The sequence below is a fragment of the Leptosomus discolor genome, chromosome 20 (genome assembly GCF_034619465.1).
Source record: "Leptosomus discolor isolate bLepDis1 chromosome 20, bLepDis1.hap2, whole genome shotgun sequence".
In the NCBI taxonomy this organism is placed as follows: Eukaryota; Metazoa; Chordata; class Aves; order Leptosomiformes; family Leptosomidae; genus Leptosomus; species Leptosomus discolor.
In genome coordinates this window covers 2923348-2946680 of record NC_141410.1, presented here as the reverse complement: position 1 = coordinate 2946680, position 23333 = coordinate 2923348, and the positions used below count along the sequence as shown (strand labels likewise).

General features: G+C 57.8%; 1 protein-coding gene across 2 annotated transcripts; it reads left to right on the top strand.

Moving 5' to 3' along the window:
* Window positions 1-11912: 11912 nt before the first annotated feature.
* On the top strand, window positions 11913-18428 carry LOC147414049 (peptidyl-prolyl cis-trans isomerase H-like). 2 transcript variants are annotated; one of them, XM_086476174.1, is made up of 9 exons: window positions 11913-11978; window positions 12577-12641; window positions 13006-13047; window positions 13541-13585; window positions 14028-14070; window positions 15048-15140; window positions 16685-16772; window positions 17067-17107; window positions 18360-18428. In XM_086476174.1, the coding sequence occupies exons 1-9, from the start codon at window positions 11913-11915 to the stop codon at window positions 18426-18428; spliced, it is 552 nt and encodes a 183-aa protein (XP_086332300.1). The 2 variants fall into 2 exon arrangements, with proteins under 2 accessions (XP_086332300.1, XP_086332301.1); XM_086476175.1 differs by lacking the exons at window positions 13006-13047; window positions 13541-13585.
* The last annotated feature ends 4905 nt before the right edge of the window (window positions 18429-23333 follow it).

The following is a 23333-nucleotide window of genomic DNA, read 5'->3' as shown; positions in this document are numbered from 1 at the left end:
TATTTTTCCTCCGTCTGCCCTCGGTGCCGAGGGTTTGGGGCACCGGCCTTAAGGCCAGGGCTCGCTCCAGGGCTGGCGGGCCTGCAGGGGGGTGCAGGGGATTGGGCAGGGCATTGGTGACGATACCCCCACGCAGCGACTCGTGGCCTCTTACCTTCTCTACTCTTGCCAGTAGCCGAGCCTCGTCCTGTCCTAGAGCATTGTCTCAGCTTTTGCCTGGAGTGGCTGTCCCTTGTCTGGTGAGCACTGGCCCCGAGGGGCTTTGTCCTTGTCACTCAGGGGTATCGAGTCCAGGGTCCTGCTGGGAGGGGAACCCGTGGCCAAAGGGCTCTGGGTCACTCTTGGCCGCCTCCAGTGCCCGCCGTGCCCAGGGTGCGAGGGTTGGGGGGTGTTTGGGGGGTGTGAGCATGGGGGTGTACCTGGGCTTTTGGGGGTTTTGTTTTCGCTCAGGTTGTTTTAGTTTTGGGGGTGATGGTTTGGTGCTGCAGCTGATGTTTTTGGGGGTTTCTGTTTGTTTTATGGGGTTGGTTTGATTGTGTGGGGCTTTCCTGGGCCCAGCAGGTGCCGGCAGCATTAGTCATGGTCCTGGGGCATGGGACGCAGCAGCTGGTCGTGGCTGGCACCAAGCACACCAGGGCCGGGTCTGATCGTAGCCACGGCATCCTGGAACGGGCCAAGGCAGGGGAATAGAGCTGGGCATCCCTGGGGTGGGTGGTACCTTGTCCTCCTGTCCCAGGCCCTGTTTTCTTCTTGTGAAGCATCTTTCTCTGGCTGAACCTTTTGCCGTGTCCTTGCTGAAACCATCTGTCTTCTTTTTGGGGCATCCTGAACCCTTTTGGTTGCTTCTTGGGAGTTCACAGAACCCTCCCCGTGTGGCTTTCAGCATGCCCTGGACAACTCCGTGTACCTTTAGGGGTGTCCCGGTCACCAGGACGTGCCCTTTGTGACAGCCCGGACCGCTCGGGGTTCCTTCTGGTGCACCCACAACCCCCTGGATGTGTCTGGCTGTGCACCCCAAGGCATTCTGGGGGCTCTGGGGACACGCGAGAATCAGAGGATTGTTTGGGTGGATGGGACCTTTAAAGGTCCAACCCCCTGCAGTGAGCAGGGACATCTGCAGCTACGTCAGGTTGCTCAGAGCCCCGTCCAACCTGACCTTGAGTGTTTGCAGGGATGGGGCATCCACAGCCTCTCTGGGCAGCCTGTGCCACTGTTTCACCACCTTCATCGTAAAAACTTTCTGCCTTCTATCTAGTCTGAGGCTGCCCGGTTTGAGTTGAAAACCGTTACCCCTTGTCCTATGGCAACAGGCCCTGACAAAAAGTCTGTCCCCATCTTTCTTGTAGCCCCCCTTTAATTACTGAAAGGCGCCTCCAAGGTCTCCCTGGTGCTTTCTCTCCTCCAGCTGGCCACAGCCCATGTCACAGAGGGCATTTTGGTGAGCTATCCCCATCCACCCACTGCCTTCCCCATAGGGAGACCTAAAGAGTTGCAGACAACCAACGTGAACCTCACCTGAGCAGGCACAAACATGGTGCGCCTCCTGCCAGAACACCAAGATTCGGAGGCTCGCGGGGTGAAAGAAGTTCAGGTGAAAATCAAAAGGACTCCAACATAATTTAAGTTTCAGGAGTCGTTGCACAAGCAGAGAAGCTTTAGATGCAGGGGACCACGTGCCTTGGGAGAAGGTTCCTTGAAACTGTTTTGCGATGGGTGTAGAGAGTGGCTCGAGTGGAGAGCAAGATGACAAATGCCAAGCAAGTGCCTTTAACGCTGGATTTCAGCACAGATGCAAAAGAGCGGGGCAGATGTGGGAAAAATAGGGGGTTTTGAAATGCGGCTGGAGCCAGGTAGGTTTTGACTAAACCTCAGTGGACCTGTGCTCAGATCCTCTTTGGGCTCCTCCAAGATCCTCTGTCCCTTCCCTTGGGAGAACTGCTCTCTTCCCACTGGGGACTGCTCTTACCCCCACTGTGGCCCTCTGTGCCACTTCAGATCCCCACCCTCCCCCTCCGGGCACGCTCAGGTGCCCTCAAGGCGGATTCCCTATTTTTGAGGACCTCTCCCCTTCCTCCTCTGAGCACTCGGGTTTCCTTGGTTCCCCCTCATGCAAACTGTGACACCTGCTCATCCCGTGTCCTTCTGAGTAGGCACAGATCTCTGCCATTGCCGCTCGCCTGCGGTCAGATCCCGTCTCTTCCCCCACAGCTCACACTCTGATCCATTCTGCTTCCCTCTCTGCATGCACAGATCCCCTCTACAGCCCTGCTCTGCAGGACCTGATCCCTGCCACTCCCACCCAAGCAGCCCCAGAGACCCTCCATCACTCTTAGCGAGCGTTCAGGATCTCCCCTCTTTCCTCCTCTGGATGTCCAGGTCCCCTCCTTGCTGCTGCGCCTATTCCATTTCCCTCGCCCCCTCCATCTCCCTTCTGGCCCCTGGACCCGTCATCCTTGCGCTCGGAGCCCCTCCTTTTGCCCCCCATCTTCCTTCTCCGCACGTTCTCGTCCCCTCCCTCAGTGCTCGGGTACCTCCCGCTCCCCTCCGCAGGCTTGCACGAAGCAAAGTGGAAGGGGGAAGAGCAGGAGCAAAGGGGAACGACCGGGTCCGAGTACAGATCGAGGGGAGCGCAGAAAAGTGGGCACGTGCTGGAAGGCAACTTCTCCCAGTTTCGTTTCCAAAGGTTGTAATTTTGCACTGGACAAGGAACTGGGGTTTAGGGGGAGATCAGGTGGCTTCACCCCCTTCCACCCCTCTTCCATTTTACGGAGTTTATCTACAAATTCCAGCCTCCGGGGGGATCTGGGGTGACGCACGCACACCCTGACGCTTGGGCGAGTTGCAAAAAAGCTGTTGAATCCTGTGGTTGAACTATATGACAGAAATCGCCAGGTCAGCCGATTTGGCAATTGCCCCAAGAGCCCAAAAGCCAAGATTTCACAAACTTCTTTTCCCCATTTAGAAGTTCTCGGAGCTGATGCGCTGGATCTCCTCCTGCAGCTGGAGGCTGTGGTCTCTCCGGGCAAAGCTACGTTCGAGTACCCAATCTCAGAAGCTTGCGAGGGGGACAAGCCTGAGGATGAGTCTTGGCTTGCGGCTTCTCCTTCAGGCTTCGTGTCTCACGCGGCCTGCAGGGTGCTGAGAGAGCCTGGTGGTTCTCGTGATGGGGAGCTGAAAACAAAACAAAGTTCCTCTCCTGAGTCATTCTGCAAACTCCATCGGACCCTCCGCCACCCGCACGGCCCCAACGCTCCTCCCAGCCTCTCTGTGAGGCAGCGCAGGGCGACAGACGGTGCCTTTCGCTTGGACCAAGTCTGGGATACTCCTCCTCCAGCCAAGGAGCTGGCGGCCCTCATCTACCCCAGAGCCTCCTCAGACTGTCCGTCACCCTCCATGGCACCCGCAGGCCATCACCGAGTCCACTGGGCTGGGTCTCCAGCAGGCAGGGAGCGGAGCTGCAGAGCCCCTCTGCCTTCCCTTGCCCATCTGGCACGGATCGTGGGGATCCCGGCTACACCAGCAGAGAAACAGCTCGAGCTCCCTCCTGCCCCATAGCCTGGGACGTGAGTCACGCAGTCCTGGGCAGCAGCGGTCCTCTACGGCTCATCACCTCTTGTGTGAAGACACGCTTCCAAAAAGCCTGGGCACCAAGCTGATCTCTAAATCCCACCGTGGGCCCCGACAGAGTTTGAAAATGTCACTCCTCCGTCCCATTAGCTTCAGTCTTTAAACACAGTCTTTAGAAACGGAGTCAGCCGCCAGCATGGCATCTCCCCGGCTGAGGAGGACCCGTCTGTGCGGCAGCTCACCTCGCTCCAGTCGGTCTTGGCTGGCAGCTCCGTCTGGGTCTTGGCCAGCGACGTCTCCGTCCCGCAAATGCTGGAGCTGCTGCTGCAGCTCCTTCACCTGCTGCTCCAGGGGCTTCCTAAAAGCACGTTGGGCTGACAGTGAGACACTGACGTGGAGGCCTGCCTCCGTGAATTTAAGGCTGGCTGGGATCTAAACCCAACACCACGCTGCTCTGCACCTGCCCTGGGCAACAGCGAGGGCAGAAAGAAATCAGGACGTCCTGGCTGTCCCCACCTCCCAGTGGCACGTGAAAGGTGCGTGCTGTGTCTGGGATCAGCAATGCCAGCGGCACAAGAAAGGGCCCTGCCGGCAGCTGGAGGGTAAACCAAATCACTGGGCTGGCAGGAGGGGCCACGCACCTTCTGAGGCAGCTGAAGCCTCCAAAGCTCTTTCAAATCTGACACAGAGGGGATGTGGGGAGCTCTGCCAGGGACACCGGCAGGTCCAAAGGACACAAAGGAGGTAAAACCCGTGCTGCCCTGACTCCTTGAGCCCGCCTAGGGCCAGCCGTGGAGCTGCAGCAGGGAGCTGCAGGCTGGCCCAGCAGCATTTGCTGGCACACGCCTCCCCTCCGCACCCAGCACAGCCCTTCCCCAGCTCTGGGTACCTGTTCAGCCGCTCCTCGTGAAGTTCTTGCTGCGCACAAGCTTCATTTGCTCGGGTCCCCTTCAGTTCCCCCTCCAGGAGTTTCTTGTCTGAAACACGGGACTCTGCCAGCAGGAGTTGGTGGTATAAGTCCTTTAGCTTTTGCTGGAGCTTTGAAATCTCAGATTAAAATTGGACACAGATTAAACCTTCTGAATGTATAGGCCAGGATCTGATACGGATCCCTTTGATCCCTCACTGTCTGAGTCACAGGAACAAAAGGTTTCCATGCTTCTACTCAAAGCACTTCTGCACGTCTTGGTGTCAAAGCCCATGAGAAGCATCACCTCTCCAATGGCTACCAGACACTTTATCAGGAATTAGCAATAATAATCCTTTTCTGCACCTCATTTGATCCTGCACACTTCAGAACCCAACCCAATGGTTAGTGCAAGAACACGGCAGAAGTGATGCCACGGAAAACACAAGCTTTTGCCATTTACCAGGTAGCAAACTGCAGCACATCTCCTCGGCAAGAAGGTGGTCTGGGCTTCCTGGCCTGCCAGCCCTACTGCCAGTATTTTCAGAGACCCCGAGTTTTAGAGACAAGAGTGGAGCCATCAGATTTGGCTTCTATTATCTTGGGTATGCTCCCACAAATAACAGACCTTTTTCCTAAAATATTTAGCCCATGGATCTCAAAGTGGAGTACCAAAATGGGCGTCAGGGAGCTGCTGCGTGAGCTGTCCGCGCTTCTGGTTTCTGAACTGCGCTTGCACAAAGCTGCTAAAAACATCCCGCCTGTGAACTGGGCTCGGGCTGACGAGATACCTTTCTTTGTGCTTTGGATACTTTGGCTTTCCCCTGCGTAAGCCTCTCCTGCAGCCTGCTCTGCGGTTTATCAGCCTGGGAGCACTGCAAGAGCTCTTGTTCAAGTTCTCTGCCCTCCTGCTGCCTTCTTTCCAACTGTACTGACAGAGAGGAGCACATTTCGGTGGCGTCCGAGAGTTGTGCCCGGGCTTGCGTCAGCTCAGCTTTGACCTGAGTTTCAAAAGAAGAAGAAATCAAGTTTGCACTTCAACCTAGATCACCTGACATGTCTTGATTAGGAAAGGGGCAAGACGATCACCCAGGAGCGGCAAGAATGAAAGAGAAATAGAGGGAGCAAGTACAGCACACCCAGAGTTTCATGTGGAGGCAGCGCAACTTGCCTGAAGCTGCGACCGAGCGTGCTTGAGAGCCCCAGGGACTCTACAGCCAAATGTAAACGAGGTCCAGTCTGTTGAACTCAGCACCTCAGACCTCCCATAGCTTGTGAAATGATGTGATGCCCTCTCCAAAGAGTTCTCCCTGCTCTTGTTCCTACCTTGGTGCATTCCTCTTGGACCACGAGGTTTTGCTTTTGTAAATCAATGTTCTTCCGCCTTTCGTATCTCAGCTCCTTCTCGGCTGAGCTGCACAAGTTCTGAACGCGACGCAGCTCCTGCCGCAGTCGCTTCAGTTTTTCCTCCTGCTGCTGGAACCTCTCGTTGGACAGACGCTGCAGGAGCAGCAAAACGACAAAGGTTACATGGAAGTTAACTTCAAGGAAAGATAAAGACTGGTAATGAAGAAAGGTAGAGGTGTGCCGTAGGATTTAAGGGCATTTAAGAGGGAAGCTGGGTAAAGCCAGTCAGCTTGTAACATCTACGGACAAATCTCTTCTCTCTTGCTTCCCAGAATACCCTCTTCTCTTCTGGTCACTGAAGGAAAAGAACAGCTTCCAAGGTACTAACATGTTTAAGGACGTTGTGTGCCTTGGCCTCAGCCTTGTCCAAGTCCTCTTGCAAGCGCAACTGTTCTTGCTGCAGGGAGCTGTACTCCCGTTTCCAGACTTTCAGCATAATTTCTGTTCTGCACTGCTCTCTGATAGTATCAGTAAGCGCGTCTTGCAGTTCTCCTACTGTTCTCTAAGGAAACAAGAAATGTGATGTTAATGACGACGCCTGTATGCCAGCACATAAAGAACTCCCGGAAATCCAAGGCTCCCCGTTTTAGACTCAAGGACGTCGTGCAAGACAGTATTAAATGCTTTGCACGGGACCAGGCAGATGACGGCAGATGCATACGCGTACATACAGATGTCTAAGTGCGTCTCACGGCTTGCCAAAACCTTTGCAATTCCATCAAAAGGGGGCAGTGCTCACCTCACCCCTTCTTCTACTCTGACGGCCTCGCTTCCTAAGGCATCACTCACCGTTCGTGCTTGGGCGGTCTCCTGCGCCTCTCCCAGCTGCCGACGGAGGAAAAGGTTTTCACTTCTCAGCTCGGCCAGTTCCTCCTGCAGCTCTTCTGCCTCCTTGATGGTGTCTTTCCTCTCCTGGTCTGTCTCAAGGAGTACAGCATGCTGCTCCTTTGCTTGCCTACGGACCTGACGTAATTCTCTTTGTGTTACGTGTAAAGCCGATGTCTTTTCCGAGAGGGCTTTTCTCAGTTCTTCCACTTCTCTTTCAGTTCTGCTCAGCTGCTGAGACAAGCTCTGGTTGGTTTCTTGCACCAGAAACATGTCCTCACACACACTGAGCAATTGGACAATTATTCTCTGAACCACTTCTGCATCAATGATATCTGACGGCTGATGGCTTCCAGGGCTCGGGTGGGAAGGGGATGAACCCGACCCTGTCTGTTCAGAGATAAAGAGCACAGATTGGCAGAACTTAGGAAAGCAGCTCAGAAGAGGGGAGAGGGGCAGCATTTCCGAGAACCAGGACTCCCACCAGCTTGACGTCAGCTTAGAAAAGAGTTGTCAACAACTCTGCATCAGACATGACTTGAGGAAAGGTCTGATTTCACGCTGGCGTGTAGCGCCGTCCTACGAGGAGGACGGCAATTTAAAATGTTTGGGTTTACGTACCGCCCACCCAGAGCTGTTGCTCTCCTCGACGGCTTCTTGGTCTGGTGGCACCTTACGGAGGGCAGACTTTGAGCGTACGGCAGGCTCACCTACGTTAAAAGCACATGGTTTGGGAACCAGAGCGAGCTCCTACAACTCCCTGATGCCCAGGGTGCTTTCCGCACCCTCGTGCTTCCAGAGACAACCGGAGCACAAGCACACGCCCCAAGCCCCTGAGAGCCTGGCGAGCGCCCTACCAAAACGCAGGGTCAAGACGCATCTCTTGTCCTGCTTGGGAATGGGTTTCCTCCAGCGCACACGCCTGTCCCGTGTGCCAGGTAGATGGCTCCAATGGTCAGAAAGGAGCCCGCAAGGGACCGGCGCCTCGAGACTTCTGCTCGCCAGGGACAATGCCTGGCAGCGCCTTTTCTCCTGGCTCATATGCAAGACCACGCTGTCCTTTTCCAAGTGCCCTCTCTCGATGGCAGCCCAGCAGAAGGGCGGGCGACAGCCCTTTTCCCCATCACTGCCCTCACCCCGAGAGTCCTACCTGCTCTCCCCAAAGCGGGTGCAGGCTGCGTAACTCCAGCAGCTCCTGCCCAATGGCCAGCATCGTCCTTGCCCCAGCAGCCGGTGTCGCGCTCCTGCACCAGCGGCAACGGGGCCCAGTCGATGGTGGTGGACGCAGGGTGCAGCTGGTCCCGGCCGCGCGGCCGGAGCTCATCGGCACGACGGCTCCTGGAGGGCTCGGGCGCCCCCCACGCCATCCTGCGCCGCAGGAACCGCCAGATGCTCTTCACGGCCCGGTGGGAACGGGCACTGCACGGCCTCGCCTCCCCTCTCCCCGGGCAGCAGGGGCCGGCAGGACTCGGCGGGCGCTGCCGGGGGCCGGCTGCGAGCGGCGGAGCCGAGCCCCGAGGATCGGCAGGGCACGGGCAGCTGCCTACGGGCTGAGCTCCACCGCCAGCACCAGCTCCACCAGTGACACCAGCACCAGCACCGCCGGCACCGGCAGCACCGCTTCCACCAGCTCCACCAGCAGCAACAGCACTGGCTGCACTGGCAGCACCAGCACCGCCAGAGCCACTGGCACAGCACCAGCAGCACCAGCAGGTACGGTGTGTGCAGGGACTGTGCCAGCGCCCCAGGTCTAGTGGACCTGTGCGCTGACGTCATGAACGGCTGAGTGACATCATAAGGCTCTGGGGGCTGGGCGGGGCAGAGGCGCCCGCACGCTCAGAGCCTCTCTGCACACACACAGCCCACGGGGCCAAGGGGAAGCGACTGGTGTGCCCAGCCCCCCTGCGCATGGATTTGGGCACACGCTGCACCCCTGGGTGTGATGCTGGGTCTCCCCGCGCCCCTCAACGTGCCTTTCAGTGCACCCAAAGCCCCTGGGTGTGTGGGTGTGCCCTTTGGTACACCGTAGAGCCTTCTGTCTGTCTGCCAGAGGGCTACCCCAGGCCACCAGGGTACATTTTGGGCTGCTCCGAGACCCTTGCTCGGCTTTTTGGGCTTCCCCTGCACGTCTCACTTAGCCTTTAGCTGCTCCTGCCGCCCGCGGCTGTGCTTTTCAGGGTGCCCCAGCCCCCCAGGTGTGAATTTCAGTGATCTCCACGGCAATTGCACTGCCATTCAGGACGATAAAGCCCCTAAGGACGCCTTTCTGAGCAGCCCAAGGCCCCGCGGTGTGCCTTTCGGGCTCCCCCAACTCCTTGCTGTGCCTTTGGCTGCATCTCCAGGCCCCGCCGTGTGCTTTCTCCTGCACCCCATCTCCCTTGCTGCACTTTCTCCTGCACCCCGTCTCCTTTGCTGTGCCTTTCACAACTCCTCCGTGTACCTTTCGGGGCAACCCGGTCACCATGGCGTGCCGTTTGGGACAGCCCGGACCGCTCGGGCTTCCTTCTGGAGCACCCACAACCCCCTGGCTGCTGCCCATGAGCCACCTCTGCTGAAGGCTGCCGGAGGCTGCAGTTCCCTGCTGTCGCTCTTCCTTCGTTTCCGCTCCGTCCCGTTGGGCTTGGGGGCAGACGGCCTCGAACGGTGTCGATGCTCCTGCTGGGTCTCTGGGGGCGTTGCCGTCCCCGCGAGCAGGGAGAGGCAATGGGCACTGGTGTGTCAGAGCTACCCCCGGCAGCCCGTCTGCAGTCAAAAGGGATCTGTTCTGGGCACTGCCTTAGGGTTGGACGCCTCCTTCGAGGCCGGGCTTAAGAAGAGGCGCAAGGAAGGGCACCCTCAAGGGGCCTGGTGCTTTTCTTGCGTTCCCCGTGGGCTCGAGGGGGTGAGCGGCGAGTGCTCTGTCCGAGGCTGAAGTCTGGATTGGGGCCCCTTGTTAGAGTCTGGTGGAGACAGAGGATGGGGATGGGCTGGGAGCGGGCACTCAGGAAACGAAAGAGGGTCCCGGGTGGAGTCACCCTGGGGCAAAGCCTTAGATGTTACTGGTGTGCACGCAAGGGCTCTTCCCCCGCGGGAGACGCGGCGGGGAGCCAGCGGGGCCCACGGGGACGGCAGAGTGCAGAGGGAGTCCCGTCGGGGTCTGGATCACGCTGCACGTCCTCCCCGGGCACCTCCCAAGCGCCCCAGGACCCTGTACAGAAGCCTTGCCCGTCAGCAGATCAGCAGCTCCCCCTCCACTTAGGCTCCTCGGAAAACTCTCCAAGAGTGGGTTCCTCCCCAATATCCAGGTGGTTAACAGAGAAGGTAATCCTTAGTCAGGGTCCCCGTCGTATCCACAGAGCACCTCAAGGCCCCTCTCCTTCCTGGGCGCGCCGGGATGCTGATGTTCTCCAGCAACAAGCCCAAGGCCTTGCCTTTGGTCAAGGGCCGCACAATGACTTTCACGGTCGCCTGGGTGCATGTCAAGCCCTTCTCCCCAGAGGTGCTGTTGCAAATCTGCAGCGGTCAGAAAAACTTCTTGAAAGAGTTAAACCCCTGACAATCCCTGACTAAGATACCGAAAAACTTTACTTGCATTTCTCCTGAGTTTTTCTTCCCCTGCAAGGATGGTTTTAGCTGTTTGCTGAGCAAAGCTGATAAATAGCTGACATCTTGCCAGACCTTAAGGAGACAAAGCTCCAGACATCAAGGAGACGCCTCTAGTACAGGACTGATTGTTACAACAGGTTGCATCAGAGAAGGGGCCCAGGTTTGTGCTCAAGAAGAAGGATTCAACTAGTGGACAGGTGAGGAAGACTAGGAACGCTGGGAACTCATCACCATCGGACTGCCCTTCTCAGGGAATCTGACGGAGGGGTATGATTTCTGTGTATAGGAACTGATGTGTTTTGCTGGCCCGTTGGAGCACGGATGGAAGGAGCTATCCCCCGTGCTGCCCGGCGCCGTCATAAAGAATCCCCGCTCGATAACGCTGAGTTGTTGTTGAGTTTTCTCAGATTCATTCTCTGCACCCAGTTAGAGAAGTAGAGACGTCCTTTATTAACACTGCGCACCGGGGACATGGGATCCTTCCCAAGGATGTCCGCCTGCACACTGCAACCAACGAGTATTTCTATATTCAATTCATACGTATTTAGCTTATACAATGCATATTCATTCTCTTCCTCTCGATGACTGGTTCTTCTTTCCTCGCTTCTGATGCAAATTAGCGCACAGCCTCTGTCCATTGTTCCCCTTTGAGTAGGGGCTATCATTTGGGCAGGTGGCCCGTGAGTCGGAGGTCTCGACCGCTCCTCGAATTGACTGCGGATGGTCAGGGAACACGTCCTTGGCTCGCAGCTGCTTTGGTCATGATTCAAGGATTACACACAGCGGGTACCGTAATAAATCCTGTCTGGCAGACATCTTGGACTACAACAGACTGTCCTTGTTTCTAACCACGAACAGAGCATTGGTTAATGAAGACCTTCGGTCTGGGACTTTACAGGGGCGTGCTAGCAGCATTGGCAATAGAGATTGTATTTCGTATTTGATCATTTATTCCCTTTGAGACTTACTTTCCCAGCATAATCATTAGTCTCTCCTACTGCTATTCGCCAATTAGAATTCTTGCTCTTCAAGGCAAGGTGGGAAGAGCAAGGGGGTCGCTAAGCAGTAGCCCCAAATCCTCAATCTGGTGATGGCCGCAGCAGTGCCGCTCGCCAGCGCTCCCTGAAGTCTCCCGTGGGGCACTGGAGCTGGCCTGTCTACCCTCTGCGCTGCAGCAGGCCCGCACTAAGGCAGGAGGAGACGTGCTTGAAGGCCAGGCCCTGCCCCCTGCTGAAGCCCGGCCCTGCCAAGCTGCCCAGGAAAGCCCCGGGGGCAGGAGCCATCCTGGAGGCAGCAGGCTGGGGTCTCCCCCGGCGGGGCCGGCGCCAAGGGCCAGAGGGCAGCAGCCCGGCCCTGCCAAGAAGGGAGCCGAGAGCTGCCCACGAGGGACAAAGCCCAGGGGAACGCCAATCTCCTCAAGCCCTCCGCAGGCCCCTGGCACCCTCCCGGCGCCGCCCGGCCTGGCGGGTCGACTCCGGGGCGGGCCGGGGCCACAGAGCCCCGGCTGCGGGGCCGCCAGCCCCCGCCGCTGCCCGCCGGCAGGCAGGGAGGGCAGCCGAGGGAAGGCGCGTGCGCGCCCCGCCTCCCGCTGCCGCGGCCGCTGCCGGGAGAGGCGGCCGCGATGGCGGTGCTGGCGTCCAACCCCAACAACCCCGTGGTCTTCTTCGATGTCGCCATCGGCGGGCAGGTGGGCGAGGGCGCCGCCGCCCCGGCCCCGGCCCCGGCCCCGGCCCCGGCCCCGGCCCCTGGGGCTCTCGGGAGCCGCGCGGCGGGGCCGGGGGCCGCGGGTGCAGCGGGAGGGGCCGGCGGGGGTGCGGTGGGGTGTTGCGGGGGTGCAGCGGGAGGGCGGGGGGGGCTTGTTGGGGAGGGGAGGGGAGCGGCCAGGGGTGCAGGGCGGGGTCTTTTTGTTGGTGGTGCGGGAGGGGGTTGGCCGGGGTGCGGGGGGGGCTGTTGGGTCTCGTTGGGAGTGTAGGAGCGCAAGGGTGGGGGTGCGCTGGGAGGGGGCGGTCGCAGGGTCCGTCGTGGGGCTGTGAGGGGCGCAAGTGGTTGGAGGGGCGCGTCGGGGTTCAGCGGGGGCTGTGGGGTTGCAGGGGCGCGTGGGCAGGGGCTTGGGGCAGTGCTGCGGGGGAGGGGTGTGGAGGTGCAGGGCTGCATCGGGAGGGGGCTTGCAGGGCTGGGGTTGCAGCAGGAGGCTGACTTGGCGGGAGTTGCCTGGGTGCAGCGGTGGGGAGGCCGGTGGGTGCGAGTGGGGCCCAGAAGGCTCATGTGGCCGCCGTCTTGCCCAGGAGGTCGGCCGCATGAAGATGGAGCTGTTCGCCGACGTTGTCCCCAAAACGGCGGAGAACTTCAGGTGAGGAGCGGCCGGCGTTCCTGCGGCTCAGCCTGGAGCCGGCCTGCGAAGGGTTTTCGGTGCAGGAACGTCTCTGGTGGCAGAGCGACTGCCTGCCCCCGCGAACTGCTGCACCTGCTTTGCTCCTCTCTGCGTTGCCAGAGAGATGTGACGGTGCAGCATGCTGATCCCCGGGGGAGCCCGTCTGGCTGGAAGGTGAAGGCCTCCGGTCCCTCTCTGCTCCCTCGGTGGAGCTTCCGATAGGCCCGGTGCATCTATGAAGGGGGCTGCCTTAAGGTCACGGTGGGGCTCTCCTCGCCGCCCGGTTATTTTGCCACGGGCCGACGGATGTGCCTCACGCTCTGCTCTCTTTTTTGTTTTCCAGGCAGTTTTGTACGGGGGAATTCAGATCCGTGGGTTCTAGTGGGTCTTTTTAAGTAGGCTACTGCGAGAAAGAGGGCTGGGCAAGTAGGAAGAAGGGTCACTTGGGATTTTCTCTCACTGTCCCAGTACAAAAGGAAAGAGGGAGAGAAACCTGCTGGGATGAAGTTGTGCCGGGCTCGTCGGTGAGTCGCGGAGGTGGCAGACTTTGCCATTTGGGCATGACTGTGTTCGTGCTCAGGTCGCTCTAGAACGGCCTGTCTGCAACTCGCAGCCGCCCGTGCTGCAGCTTGCCGCGGGATCCCGTCAAGGTGATGGTGTGGAGGTTGTAGGGAACCACGTCAGTTCATGTGCAGGGCCCACCGGAGGTTTCCCTGTGCCTCCGAGAGCACCAGCTGAGAGCCAGGCTGCAGCGCTTGGTTGTGTATCAAGGCAGCTGCTGAGGTACAGGGCAGCCCTTTGGGGCTCCGGATCCCTGGGAGGGTTTTGCGTGGGCTGTCCAGTGAGTCGCAGTGATGTTCCTGTTTATTTCCTTGCAGGAAAGATGGTGTCCCTGTGGGTTATAAAGGAAGCACTTTCCACAGGTAATTCCCCTGCTTTTGTTCAGGCACCTAAATAGCAGCCTGAGCCAGCTGGGGTTTTGAGACGCGCCTTCAAGGCGTTACTGGTCTGGGAGGCCTTTGTGGGTGGCAGCTAATTGTCCTTCTGTAGCTGTGGGGGATTTGGGGGCGCTGTCAGACGTGTACGCTGGGGTCACTGGGAGGGATCCCCCGTTCCTGGTGGGCCAGGTCAGAGATCATTTTCTGGCATCTGTCACCTAATCGCTGTCCCTGGTCGAAGAGCAGTGGCTCCCAAATCACCTGATAGCAACCAGTAGTTAATATTTGTGGTAGACTTGAGACTGTAGCGTTCGTAGGCCCTGATAACTTCCGTGGTGCTGCTGCGAGGCCAAACTCCTTTTTACCACGTAGTATTCTTCTTGAGGCATTTGTCTGCTGAGAACTAAGTATTCTTTTCCTTGTTTAGGGTGATAAAGGATTTCATGATCCAAGGAGGTGACTTTGTAAACGTATGTACCTCTGTATTCCTTTGGGGCTTCTCCTGCGTGGTGTAATAGGCACTGTTTCCAAGGGTGCGTGCTGATTTGGGGGCTCTGTTGGCTCTCTTTTGAGGTCCCCAGTAGTCACTGGAGGTTTCCTTGTAGCTTTGCTGCCATCTCACTGCAGCAGGCTGTAATGTACTTGGAAAGGAATCGTGAGTCTTGTGTGCACATACCCTCTCCTCCCCCAAAGAGTTCCTCTCTAAAAAGCCCCGTGGCAGTACAGCTCGAGGCTTTTCAAATTGGCAAAGATTTTTTTTTTTTACCCTGTTGTCCTTCCCCGCCTTCTCCTGTCCCCCCGAACAAGAAACCCTGCGAGTTTGTCTTTGCTTTGCGGAGAGTGACCTTAAGTAGGCAACCGAGAAGCATGTGGTGCAAGAGATCGTTTCCGTGCAAACGAACTTTTTGTCAGTGAATTGTGCCAAAAGAGGACAGAGTTTGTGCCGGCAGTGGTGGTCGTGCTCTGAGTTGGGGAGAAGCAGAGTGTGTGGGGAAGGCTGGAGGACCGCGGGGTCTCTTGGCTGTCCTAGGACCCAGTAAAATGATTTCATTTCTGGAAGCGTTTCAAAACGTGAGGGGGCGTGATGAAGCTTTTTTAATCCAAACTTCCTAAAACTTGGTTGTCTGAAAGTCGCTGAGGGGAGTGACCGCACGGCGGGCGGCTCAGCTGCAGCAGACTTTAGGTGGTCGCTAATTGTGATGCTGCTGCGATGCCCCCGCGGGCTTTATTCCTTCCCCTGGAGCTGCTCAAGCATTAGGGCTTGCACCAGACATTGAATGTGTTGGCTCCTGGTGCGTATCGAGGGCAGGGGAGCATCCATTTGGGGCAGAGTTGAGCCCTGTCCTTTTGCGTGGGGCTTTTAAATTTGTGTTTTAATAAACTGAACCGTTGGGTAGCGCTGGCTCAGAACAAGCGCTGAGGCTGACGGGGCACCTCTGTCACCCAGGGAGACGGCACCGGAGTAGCCAGTATATACAGGGGTCCTTTTGCCGACGAAAACTTCAAGCTGAAACACTCTGCTCCTGGGCTGCTCTCTATGGTGAGTAGAAAACACTGCCGTTGTAAGACGGAAAAGCTTTAGGTACTTTCTCTGTGCCCTTTTCCTGGGTGTATCGGGTATTTGCCAGGCAACAGACATCTCCACCGCTGGACCCAAGGGCTGAAAGACCGGCTGTGTGAGTGCTCGTCAGAAGGCTGCTCGTGGGTTAATGCGTGGAGGAACAGCCAGGTCCCGATGATGATCCTGCAGCATCCTTTCTTTTCCCCCGTTGGAGGGCTGGGGCAGGCTTTGCTCGATGAGCTTTGAGAAGAGCTTGGTGGCTCTTGCGGTTTGTGTAGGGTGGCAAGCGGTGGGGTTTTCTTCCTCCCCGATGCTGTTACCGAGCACTGACCTCAGCAAGGGGGAGGCAAAGAGGTGGGGCGTTCCGAAGCCGTAGCAGCGTTCCCAGGGTGCCTTTGCTAACATAGGCTTCCTGTTCCACGCTGTAGGAAAAACTGCAAGCGTTGCCCGTTGCCTGGTAGGAACAGTACCCTGACTTTGGCCACAGACAGCAAGCGGAGCCGGTGCTGCAGCGTTCCTGTCCGCAGCTGCTTCTCGCCCAGCTCTTTCAGCTGCCCTGCCCTTAAAGCACTTGCTTAGAGCATTCGCCATGTGCATTAGTTACTCCTCCCGTTCCAAGCACGGCCCAGAAAGAGGTGTCACGACACAGCTAAGCGAGCAGTGTGCCGTGGCGTGGGACGAGGGATCCCGCGCTGGTCTCGGCAGCTTTGTGTGAAAGCGGCGTGGCTCCGGAGTCGCTCTGCCGGGCCAAGCCGTGGTCCCTCCCAGCTGGGTCCTTCCGCAGCTGGCTAGCGATAAGTAAAAATGCCACGGGACTGTGTCCCGTGCAGCCCTGCAGCTGCAAAACGTGCCCAGTTCACTTGCCGGCCCAGAAACGGGCTTTAGTATCTCCTGGGTGTCCAAAGAGCTTTGAAAAACCGGAATGGACTTAAGCGTGGCAGAGACGTGTTCTTAGCAGAGCGCGCACGCTCCGGGTGCTGCGCTCAGGTGTGAATTCAATTTGCCGTCCGCATCGCGCTGTTCCGTGAGCCCTGTGCCGCTGGGATCGTTGCCTTTCTCATCCTGGTCGTCAGAACAGACACGTTTGGGTTGGTTTGTCCTGAGGAAACCTTCCAACTAGCAGAAAGCTGCTTTTTTTTTTCTGCCCTGGTTTCTGTCTCTTCAGTTTTCCCCGGGACAATACTGCAGCCAGGAAGGACTCGCCACCAAAAAGTTTGGCCTTTTTTCAGGAGCGTGCCCTAGAGCCCAGATTTCAGCGCGATCTTGTGCTGAACGTGCCTGCGTAGAAGTACGGTGGGAAGTTGGTGAGAGCGGCATGACCAGACTGGGTGGCGTGCCGCGTCCCAGCCCGGGGTGCTCTCCTGCGGATGCGTATCTGCTGCCCGTGGTTTGTGTAGCCACAAGCTAAAAAGAAGCTAGGCTGGGTCTAGAGCAACAGCTTTTTCCTACGTGAGGCGCATCTGCCTTCGGTTTTGGCAAGTCTTTGATTGTACACTGTTGGTATTTTGCCATTCTCCCCCCAGGCAAACAGTGGTCCCAGTACCAACGGCTGTCAGTTTTTCGTTACGTGCTCCAAATGTGACTGGTTGGATGGGAAACACGTCGTGTTTGGTGAGTACCGGCAGCGGCGGCCTGGCGTCCCGGCTGAGGGACACTGCCTGTGGCGCAGCTGCTCGAAGAAACAGCCGGGGACTGCTTGTTCTTCGCCCCTCGCCTGTGGAGCACGTTTTAAGAGGGATCGTTTCCTTTGCCCGTTTAGAGCTCGGAAGCCAGCCCTGACGTGGCCAGTAGCTTTACACTGCACCAGACTTTCCAGCGGGACCAAAAGTGCATGTACCTGTGATGAGTGGCGGGGAGCAAAGGTAAATCCGGCCGTATTGAGATGGAAGAATTTTCTCATTCTAGGTAAAATCGTCGATGGGCTGTTGGTCATGAGAAAAATGGAAGTAAGTTGAATTTGCCTATTTCTCCGCGAACGTCCCCTTGGGCAAGTGGTACAGAGGATTGACAAGGGTGGTTCTGTTCTCTGCCGCTGTCTGTTTAGAGGGTACCAGGGAACAGCAGCGTTGATAACTGGTATTACCGGTTGTCGTTGTTATAAAATGGCAGGAAAGGCGTTGAGGCAAATGCTGTCCTATAGATTGACTTTAGAAATGCTGTGCTGTCGTGGTTGCTGGTTGGTCTTTGAGCGGGGATTGTGTTCCTGTGGCTTTATTTGCGACGCTTTGCATTTGTTGGGGAAGCTGAATTGAAAAGCTGTTCCGTCAGCAACCCAGACGAGGGTGTGAAGCAGATCACTTCTGTGCCGTTGCCCGGGATTATTCCGTGGATGCTGAATGATCAGTTCTGCTGATCCGTGATCAGCGTGTTTGATAAGAAAAATGAAAGTCATCTCCTGAAGGGCTTCCAGCGTCGTGACTGGGTGTCTGAGGAGATGAGGAGATGTAACAAACAGCGGTGAGTTCGAGACGGGCGAAACTTAACTCCCTGGCCCGCGCCTGGCTAATGTGCGCAAGGGCCTCCACCCTCGGTCTGGGAAGCGGGGCGAGCACAGAGCTGACCCCCGTCCGGTGTTGAGAAAAGGTCCCGTGCAAGGAAGGGTACGGCGCGGTGTGATGCACGTGTTGCTGACCCTCTTTGCCAGGAGCACCGATGGCAGGGTTGCGGTGTGCCTGCCTTGTGCGTCACTGCAGCGAGGGGCGAGTTGAGGGAAATAAGTAAGAGACTCAGAAAGGAGCAGCTGAGTCCAGCAGAAGGAGAGGTTCAGAATGAGGGTTGCTGTGGGACTGTCTGGTGTTTGGATTCCGCAAAGGCCGTACAAAGGCAAGTTTGCTTCGCGTGTTGCAGCTGTAATTAGTAACTTTCAAGCTTTAGGCCAGAGCAGCCTCAAGCGACGTGATGCCTGCTGTATCTCAGGAGGAGCTCTCTGGCTTTAGCTCTGTGCCTTCCCTCCCCTTGGAGGGATCGGGGTCTGGTCTGTATCCCAAACCTCTGCCCGCAGAGAGAGTGCAGCAGCTTATGGCTGGGTCCGTTGCCCAAATGCGTGATGGTGCTTCTGTGTGACTCGGAGCTGTGTCTGGATTTCCCGGTTCCTGATGCTGTAGGCATCTCTCTCTCAGCCGGTCTTGGAGTACCTGTCACTCGCGGGATTTGCCGAGCTTTTATGAGGTTTAACGCTATACGTTTGTCTGTCCTCAGAATGTGCCGACGGGTCCAAACAACAAACCCAAGCTGCCGGTTGTGATCTCCCAGTGCAGGGAAATGTAGAGCAGTGAAACAGAAATGGGGTAAGTGTGTCTTCGCAGGCCGCCAGTGCAATCAGCCTCTGGGCTGCTCTGCTCCTTTCCTTTTCTCTTGACTTAGTTTCGCAGTCCTTTGAGTCTGTAGAGAGCTGACTCAGCTCAGTGAAGCGCCAGCAAATCCCCACCGTTTTTGGCCTTCCATTCGATGATTTCCAGAGAGGTCTGGAATTGCCCACGAAGACACTTTGTCCCCGCTTCCATAACAGAGTCTTTCAGATCTGTGGCACTCCAGACTCTGGGGAGCTCCTCCTGCTTGATGAAGTGACAACAGGGGATGTAATTGTTCTTTCGTTTCCCTGGTACTTCTGGTGGCGTCGATAGGCTTTTGAAGAGAGGGACGACCTTGTTCCCAGGCTTTCTTGCAGATGGGCAGACCCGTGCTGATGGGTGGGGTCCCCTTTAGGGCTGTCCTCAGGCCCAGGCTTGTTCATCATTTCTGCTTGGAGCACATGATCTCTGGCCAAGATCCAGCTTGAGACCGGCAGCTTTTCCCTTCTAGGGACGAGGCCGGTGCCACCTCGCTGACTTCCCAGCCAGGTTTTAGAAACTGCCTTTCTGCAGCCTGCTGCCTCTCAGCTGCCTGGAGACAAGGAGGGCATCTGCCTTGCCCAGCTTCAGCCAGCTGAGTCAGTTACTTGTCCAGACCCTTTAAAATCAGCCGGGAGAAAGAGGCGCTGGTGGGTTTGGGTTCGGAGGCGGGTGCAGAGGCCCGGCATGGAGACCCAGGAGGACGCCCGCGTTCTCTGGCTCAGGGTGAGCTGATGCGTGCAGCAAGTAGCGCTCCCGTGAAAACCGCTGAGGCGGCACCCAGTGTCACTGCACGGTCTTGCTGTTGTAGGATGAGTCGGGAATGGCCGTCCAGCGTTTCGGACCTGTTTCTTCTGCGTTTCAGCGTTCCTTTGCCGGTGCTTAGGCCTGTGCTGGCTCCATGCCGTTCCATCTCCAGCCGGTTCCCCCACTGCCCCAGTCCTCTCTGCAGGCCAGATCCGCGCTCTTGACGTTCTCCTGAAATTACTTCATCATTGGCATCTTACCTTTTTTGGGTTTTCTCACAGTTTGAAATGTAAATAAAGAATTTTGTTAAATATGCGTGCAGAGCGCATCAGTTGACGTGCTCGGGAAGAGATTCTTCTTCAGGTGAGGAGGACTGCAGAGTCTTCAGCAACGTGTGTTGTCCCTAGCTGGTTCAGCAGGGAGCTTCTACTGGGCGTGGTGGTGCGGGGCCCTGCTGCTGGGCGATTGCGAAATGGGCAAGAAGGGGTGAAGGGAGCATGGCAGAGCACGGCAGTGCCGTGCTACAGCAGCTCCTTTACTGGGCAGGTAAGTCGGGCTGCCTGGCAGAGAGGTTCTTGGCGTCTTGGGAACAGCCAGAGCCTTTCTACACGCAGCCTTGCTGAAGCAGAAGGAATTGGCGCGGCGCAGGCTCCATCCCCGTGAGTTTGCTGGGCTCTGGGGCGAGTCGTGTTGTAAACAAGCGTTTGTAAAACCTCCCCTGGCGCGTGGCGGCACCAGGCCGTCGGGCTGTCGTGTGGCACGGGCGTTAGAGGAATTTACCTGGGTGCGACGTGGGTGTTAGGGCAGGGCTTTGGGCTGGGAAGCCAAGAATGCTTATGCTCTAGGAGCAGAAATTGGGCCTCCTTATCCTGCACGGTTACCGAGGGCGCAGCTGAGGCTGCCGGTCGGTGGAAAAACTGACTTTCTCCTTCCAGAATTGGGTTGCAAGCTGACCTACCTGCTGGGGGACACGCAAGCGCCCCTTGGGGAGGCTGGGCTACGGCGTGAGTTTCCTCATCCGGCAGATGAAAACGTAAGGGAGCTGGGACAAAGCCTGTTCTGTCACCTGCAGGCGCTTCATACCGCCCGGGGACGTCCCGCCGCTCCTCGGGCAGCAGGAGTGTGTTGTGTGGGGCTGTCTTGGGGAGGTGCGGGCCGCGCCCTTTGCTTGGGCGTTACCCAGCGCGAGGTGGCAAGCGCTGATGTGCTGGAGGACAGATCCTGCAGGCGGGCTTTGGTGTGCTCTGTTGTCTCGGGGCTGTTTGAAGTCCTTGAAGCAGGCTCCGGCTGTCGGGATTTCCAGGTCTCCATTCCTGGGGCTGCACAGCTCCTGAAGTCACTCGTGCTCACTTCTGTCCAGCCCGAGGCATCTCGCCTGCTTGTACCTGCAGAATCCCAGGTGATGAAAGAAACACAAAGCACACCGTCCCTTTCCTCTGCAGCCCCGAGAACGCTTTCCAGAGGGGTCTCTCCTGTGGGAGGAGGGTTAAAGATTCCCAAGAGCGAGGAGCAAACTGGAAGCTGGTGACAGCTGTGAAATAGAGGTGACCAAAAAGAGAGAGGCTGGGCTGCCGGTGCTGCTCGGGAAATGTGTCCAGATGGCCCTTCCCTGGGGGGCTGCTGAGGCAGGAGCTTGGCTGCAGGCGGCTCGGGGGAGCTCTGCCTGCCAGCTGCAGTGCTGAGGTTTGCACTGCTGAGGCGGGTACCCAAATTCACTGTACTTTTTCCTGAGGGAAAGCAGCGTATTGCTGGGTCCAGGCTTGATCTGGGGAGTAAAGAGTGAATTTAGCATAGCTTAGTAGTGAGCAGCAATTAGCTAGCTAGACCCAGCACAGGATAAGGGAGCAGAAGCAGCCTTGAAATGTTTGAGACAGTAGGAAGAGCTTGGATGAGAAAGTACACGATGAAGAAGACTCTGAGCCTTCCTCCGAAAGTCCCCAAAGGATGACCACCAGATGGCAGCGCGCGCGCGCCAAGAGGAGGAAACGTGTTATAATACTTTCTGAGAAACAATTATAATATCCCCAGCTATTCTCGGAACTAATTGCAGACACTCATGAATATGCATGTTTTGAGGTAATACATAGAGTTGTAGAATGTGACCCGTGTGCCAGCTAGGAGGAGCGACCCCCCTTGCACCCAGCGCTGTGCTAAACAGACCTGCTTTGGAACTCTCTGCGAGTTAGAGAGTTTGCCTCCACGCTTCAGGGGCAGCAGCTCTTTCTCAGCCTGATGCATGTGTTTCTGTCACTGCGATCAGCTAGTCTCGCTTCCCGCGTAGCAGGGGTCACAGAGCTTCCCCAAATGAACATCCTCGCAGGCTTCATCACCGAGATTTGAAGGTGTCTCCACAATTTCCTCCCCTAGGGTCCCTTGCATGGTGGATTCCCTATTTGCCATTGTATTCTAAGGCTTGTTTTTCTCTGGACTTCCTGAGCATCGTCCAGTTTTGATATCCTTCTGGTTTCAAGGTCACGGTCCCGATGCAGATCCCTTGCGGGACTGTATGACTGTTGGAAAGCTCTTTCCTTCGTTAGCCGACTTGGAGATCTCCTGGAACCGTAAGTGACCAAGATAGCTTGACAAGGCCTATGGCCATACCCCCCCATCGGTTCTTGCGATGGGCTGACCTTGGCCCCAGTCCCCCCCTGGCCGTGGTGTAACGTGGGAAGCTGGGTCCCTGGCTTCCAGTTTTCACGCTAGGATGGGGGAATGGGCAGTCCTTTGGGGGTGATGTTGCAAGGGCTGATGCCGAGGGGATACGCCTTGGTCGGAAAGGTGGTGGAGTGATGGGTCAGCTCCCCGATACCTTCTTGGTGGTTGCCGGTGAGTGAGGTTTGTCTCCTTTTCTGAGGGAGGAGTGACGTAGGCAAGGGCAGGGCTAGGAATCTGTGACCGGCAAGCCCATTTTTCAAGTGCCCGAGGAAAGTGACTTGGTGGACAAGAAGGCTGGGTTTCCCCCGGACCTTGCGCCTGGGGAATTCAGCAGAGCTCTTGGATCTCTCTGAGCCCACGTAAGGTGAAGACGTAGGGGATGGAGGCAAAGAGGAGGTGAAATGAAAGGTGATCCTTAGAGAAGGGCTCAGGGGAAGGGAGGGCAGCTGCCCCCCAGTCTCTCCCCCTCCCTCTGGCAGAGAAGCTCCCCTGGGCAGGAAGGATGGGATGCTGAGGAAAAGGCTCATTAAAGACAAGGCTGCGAAGAGCCCTCTGGCCCGGGGCTGCAGCCTGGCTCCGAAACGGCTCCAGCAGGAGGCATTTCTTTCTGGGAGGAACTGCCCGGGCAGGTGAAAGCAAAGGAGCTCCTGGGGGCGCAGCGCAAGCGCAGGCAGAGGGAGCCGAGCCTGGGCCCTGCATCTGCAGCGTGGAGGGGCCGAGGGGCACCTCAGCCAGGTCCCAAACTGCCGTGGGCAAAGCGCAGACCCTTTGCCCTCCTCCCCGCGAGGGCTGGCACGGGGCTCGGGACCTCTGCGCGCTGCCCGCCCCCTGGGGCGGGGGGTTAGACCCGGTCCCCCACCCGGCTTCAAGCGCCAAGCGGGGCGCTTGGGCCCGTCCGCTCCCCGCCAGCGCAGCCCCCCCCCCGCCGCCGTTCTCCGGGGGCTGATGGCGATGCTTTAACTGCACTCAGGACGTGTCTGAGGCAGCTCCGCCACGTCCCCCCCCCCGGCCTCCCCGCCCCGCCCCGCCCCGCCCCGCCGCGGGGATTAACGCTGCCGGGCTCCCGCCTGCTGACTCCCGCTTCTCTCCCGGCAGCCGGGAGCGCCGGGGCTGCACCCAGCCCTGGGAGCGGGGCCGCAGGCGGGGGCCGCCCGCGCGGCCGCTCTGCCCCGTGGCTCCAGGGCTGTGGTTGGGATTGCCCCCGGCTGGGGAAGGGGCCTTGAGGCCCCTCCGTCACTCCTAGCGAGCGTTCAGGATCTCCCCTCTTTGCTCCTCTGGATGTCCAGGTCCCCTCCTTGCTGCTGCGCCTATTCCATTTCCCTCGCCCCCTCCATCTCCCTTCTGGCCCCTGGACCCGTCATCCTTGCGCTCGGAGCCCCTCCTTTTGCCCCCCATCTTCCTTCTCCGCACGTTCTCGTCCCCTCCCTCAGTGCTCGGGCAC

Bases quoted from the DNA above. Each gene is read 5' to 3' on its own strand.
- LOC147414049 (XM_086476174.1), top strand. From the start codon at position 11,913: ATGGCGGTGCTGGCGTCCAACCCCAACAACCCCGTGGTCTTCTTCGAT. The intron at 11,979-12,576 runs GTGGGCGAGGGC...CGTCTTGCCCAG, and splicing joins ATGTCGCCATCGGCGGGCAG to GAGGTCGGCCGCATGAAGAT. The intron at 16,773-17,066 runs GTGAGTACCGGC...TTCTCATTCTAG, and splicing joins TGGGAAACACGTCGTGTTTG to GTAAAATCGTCGATGGGCTG.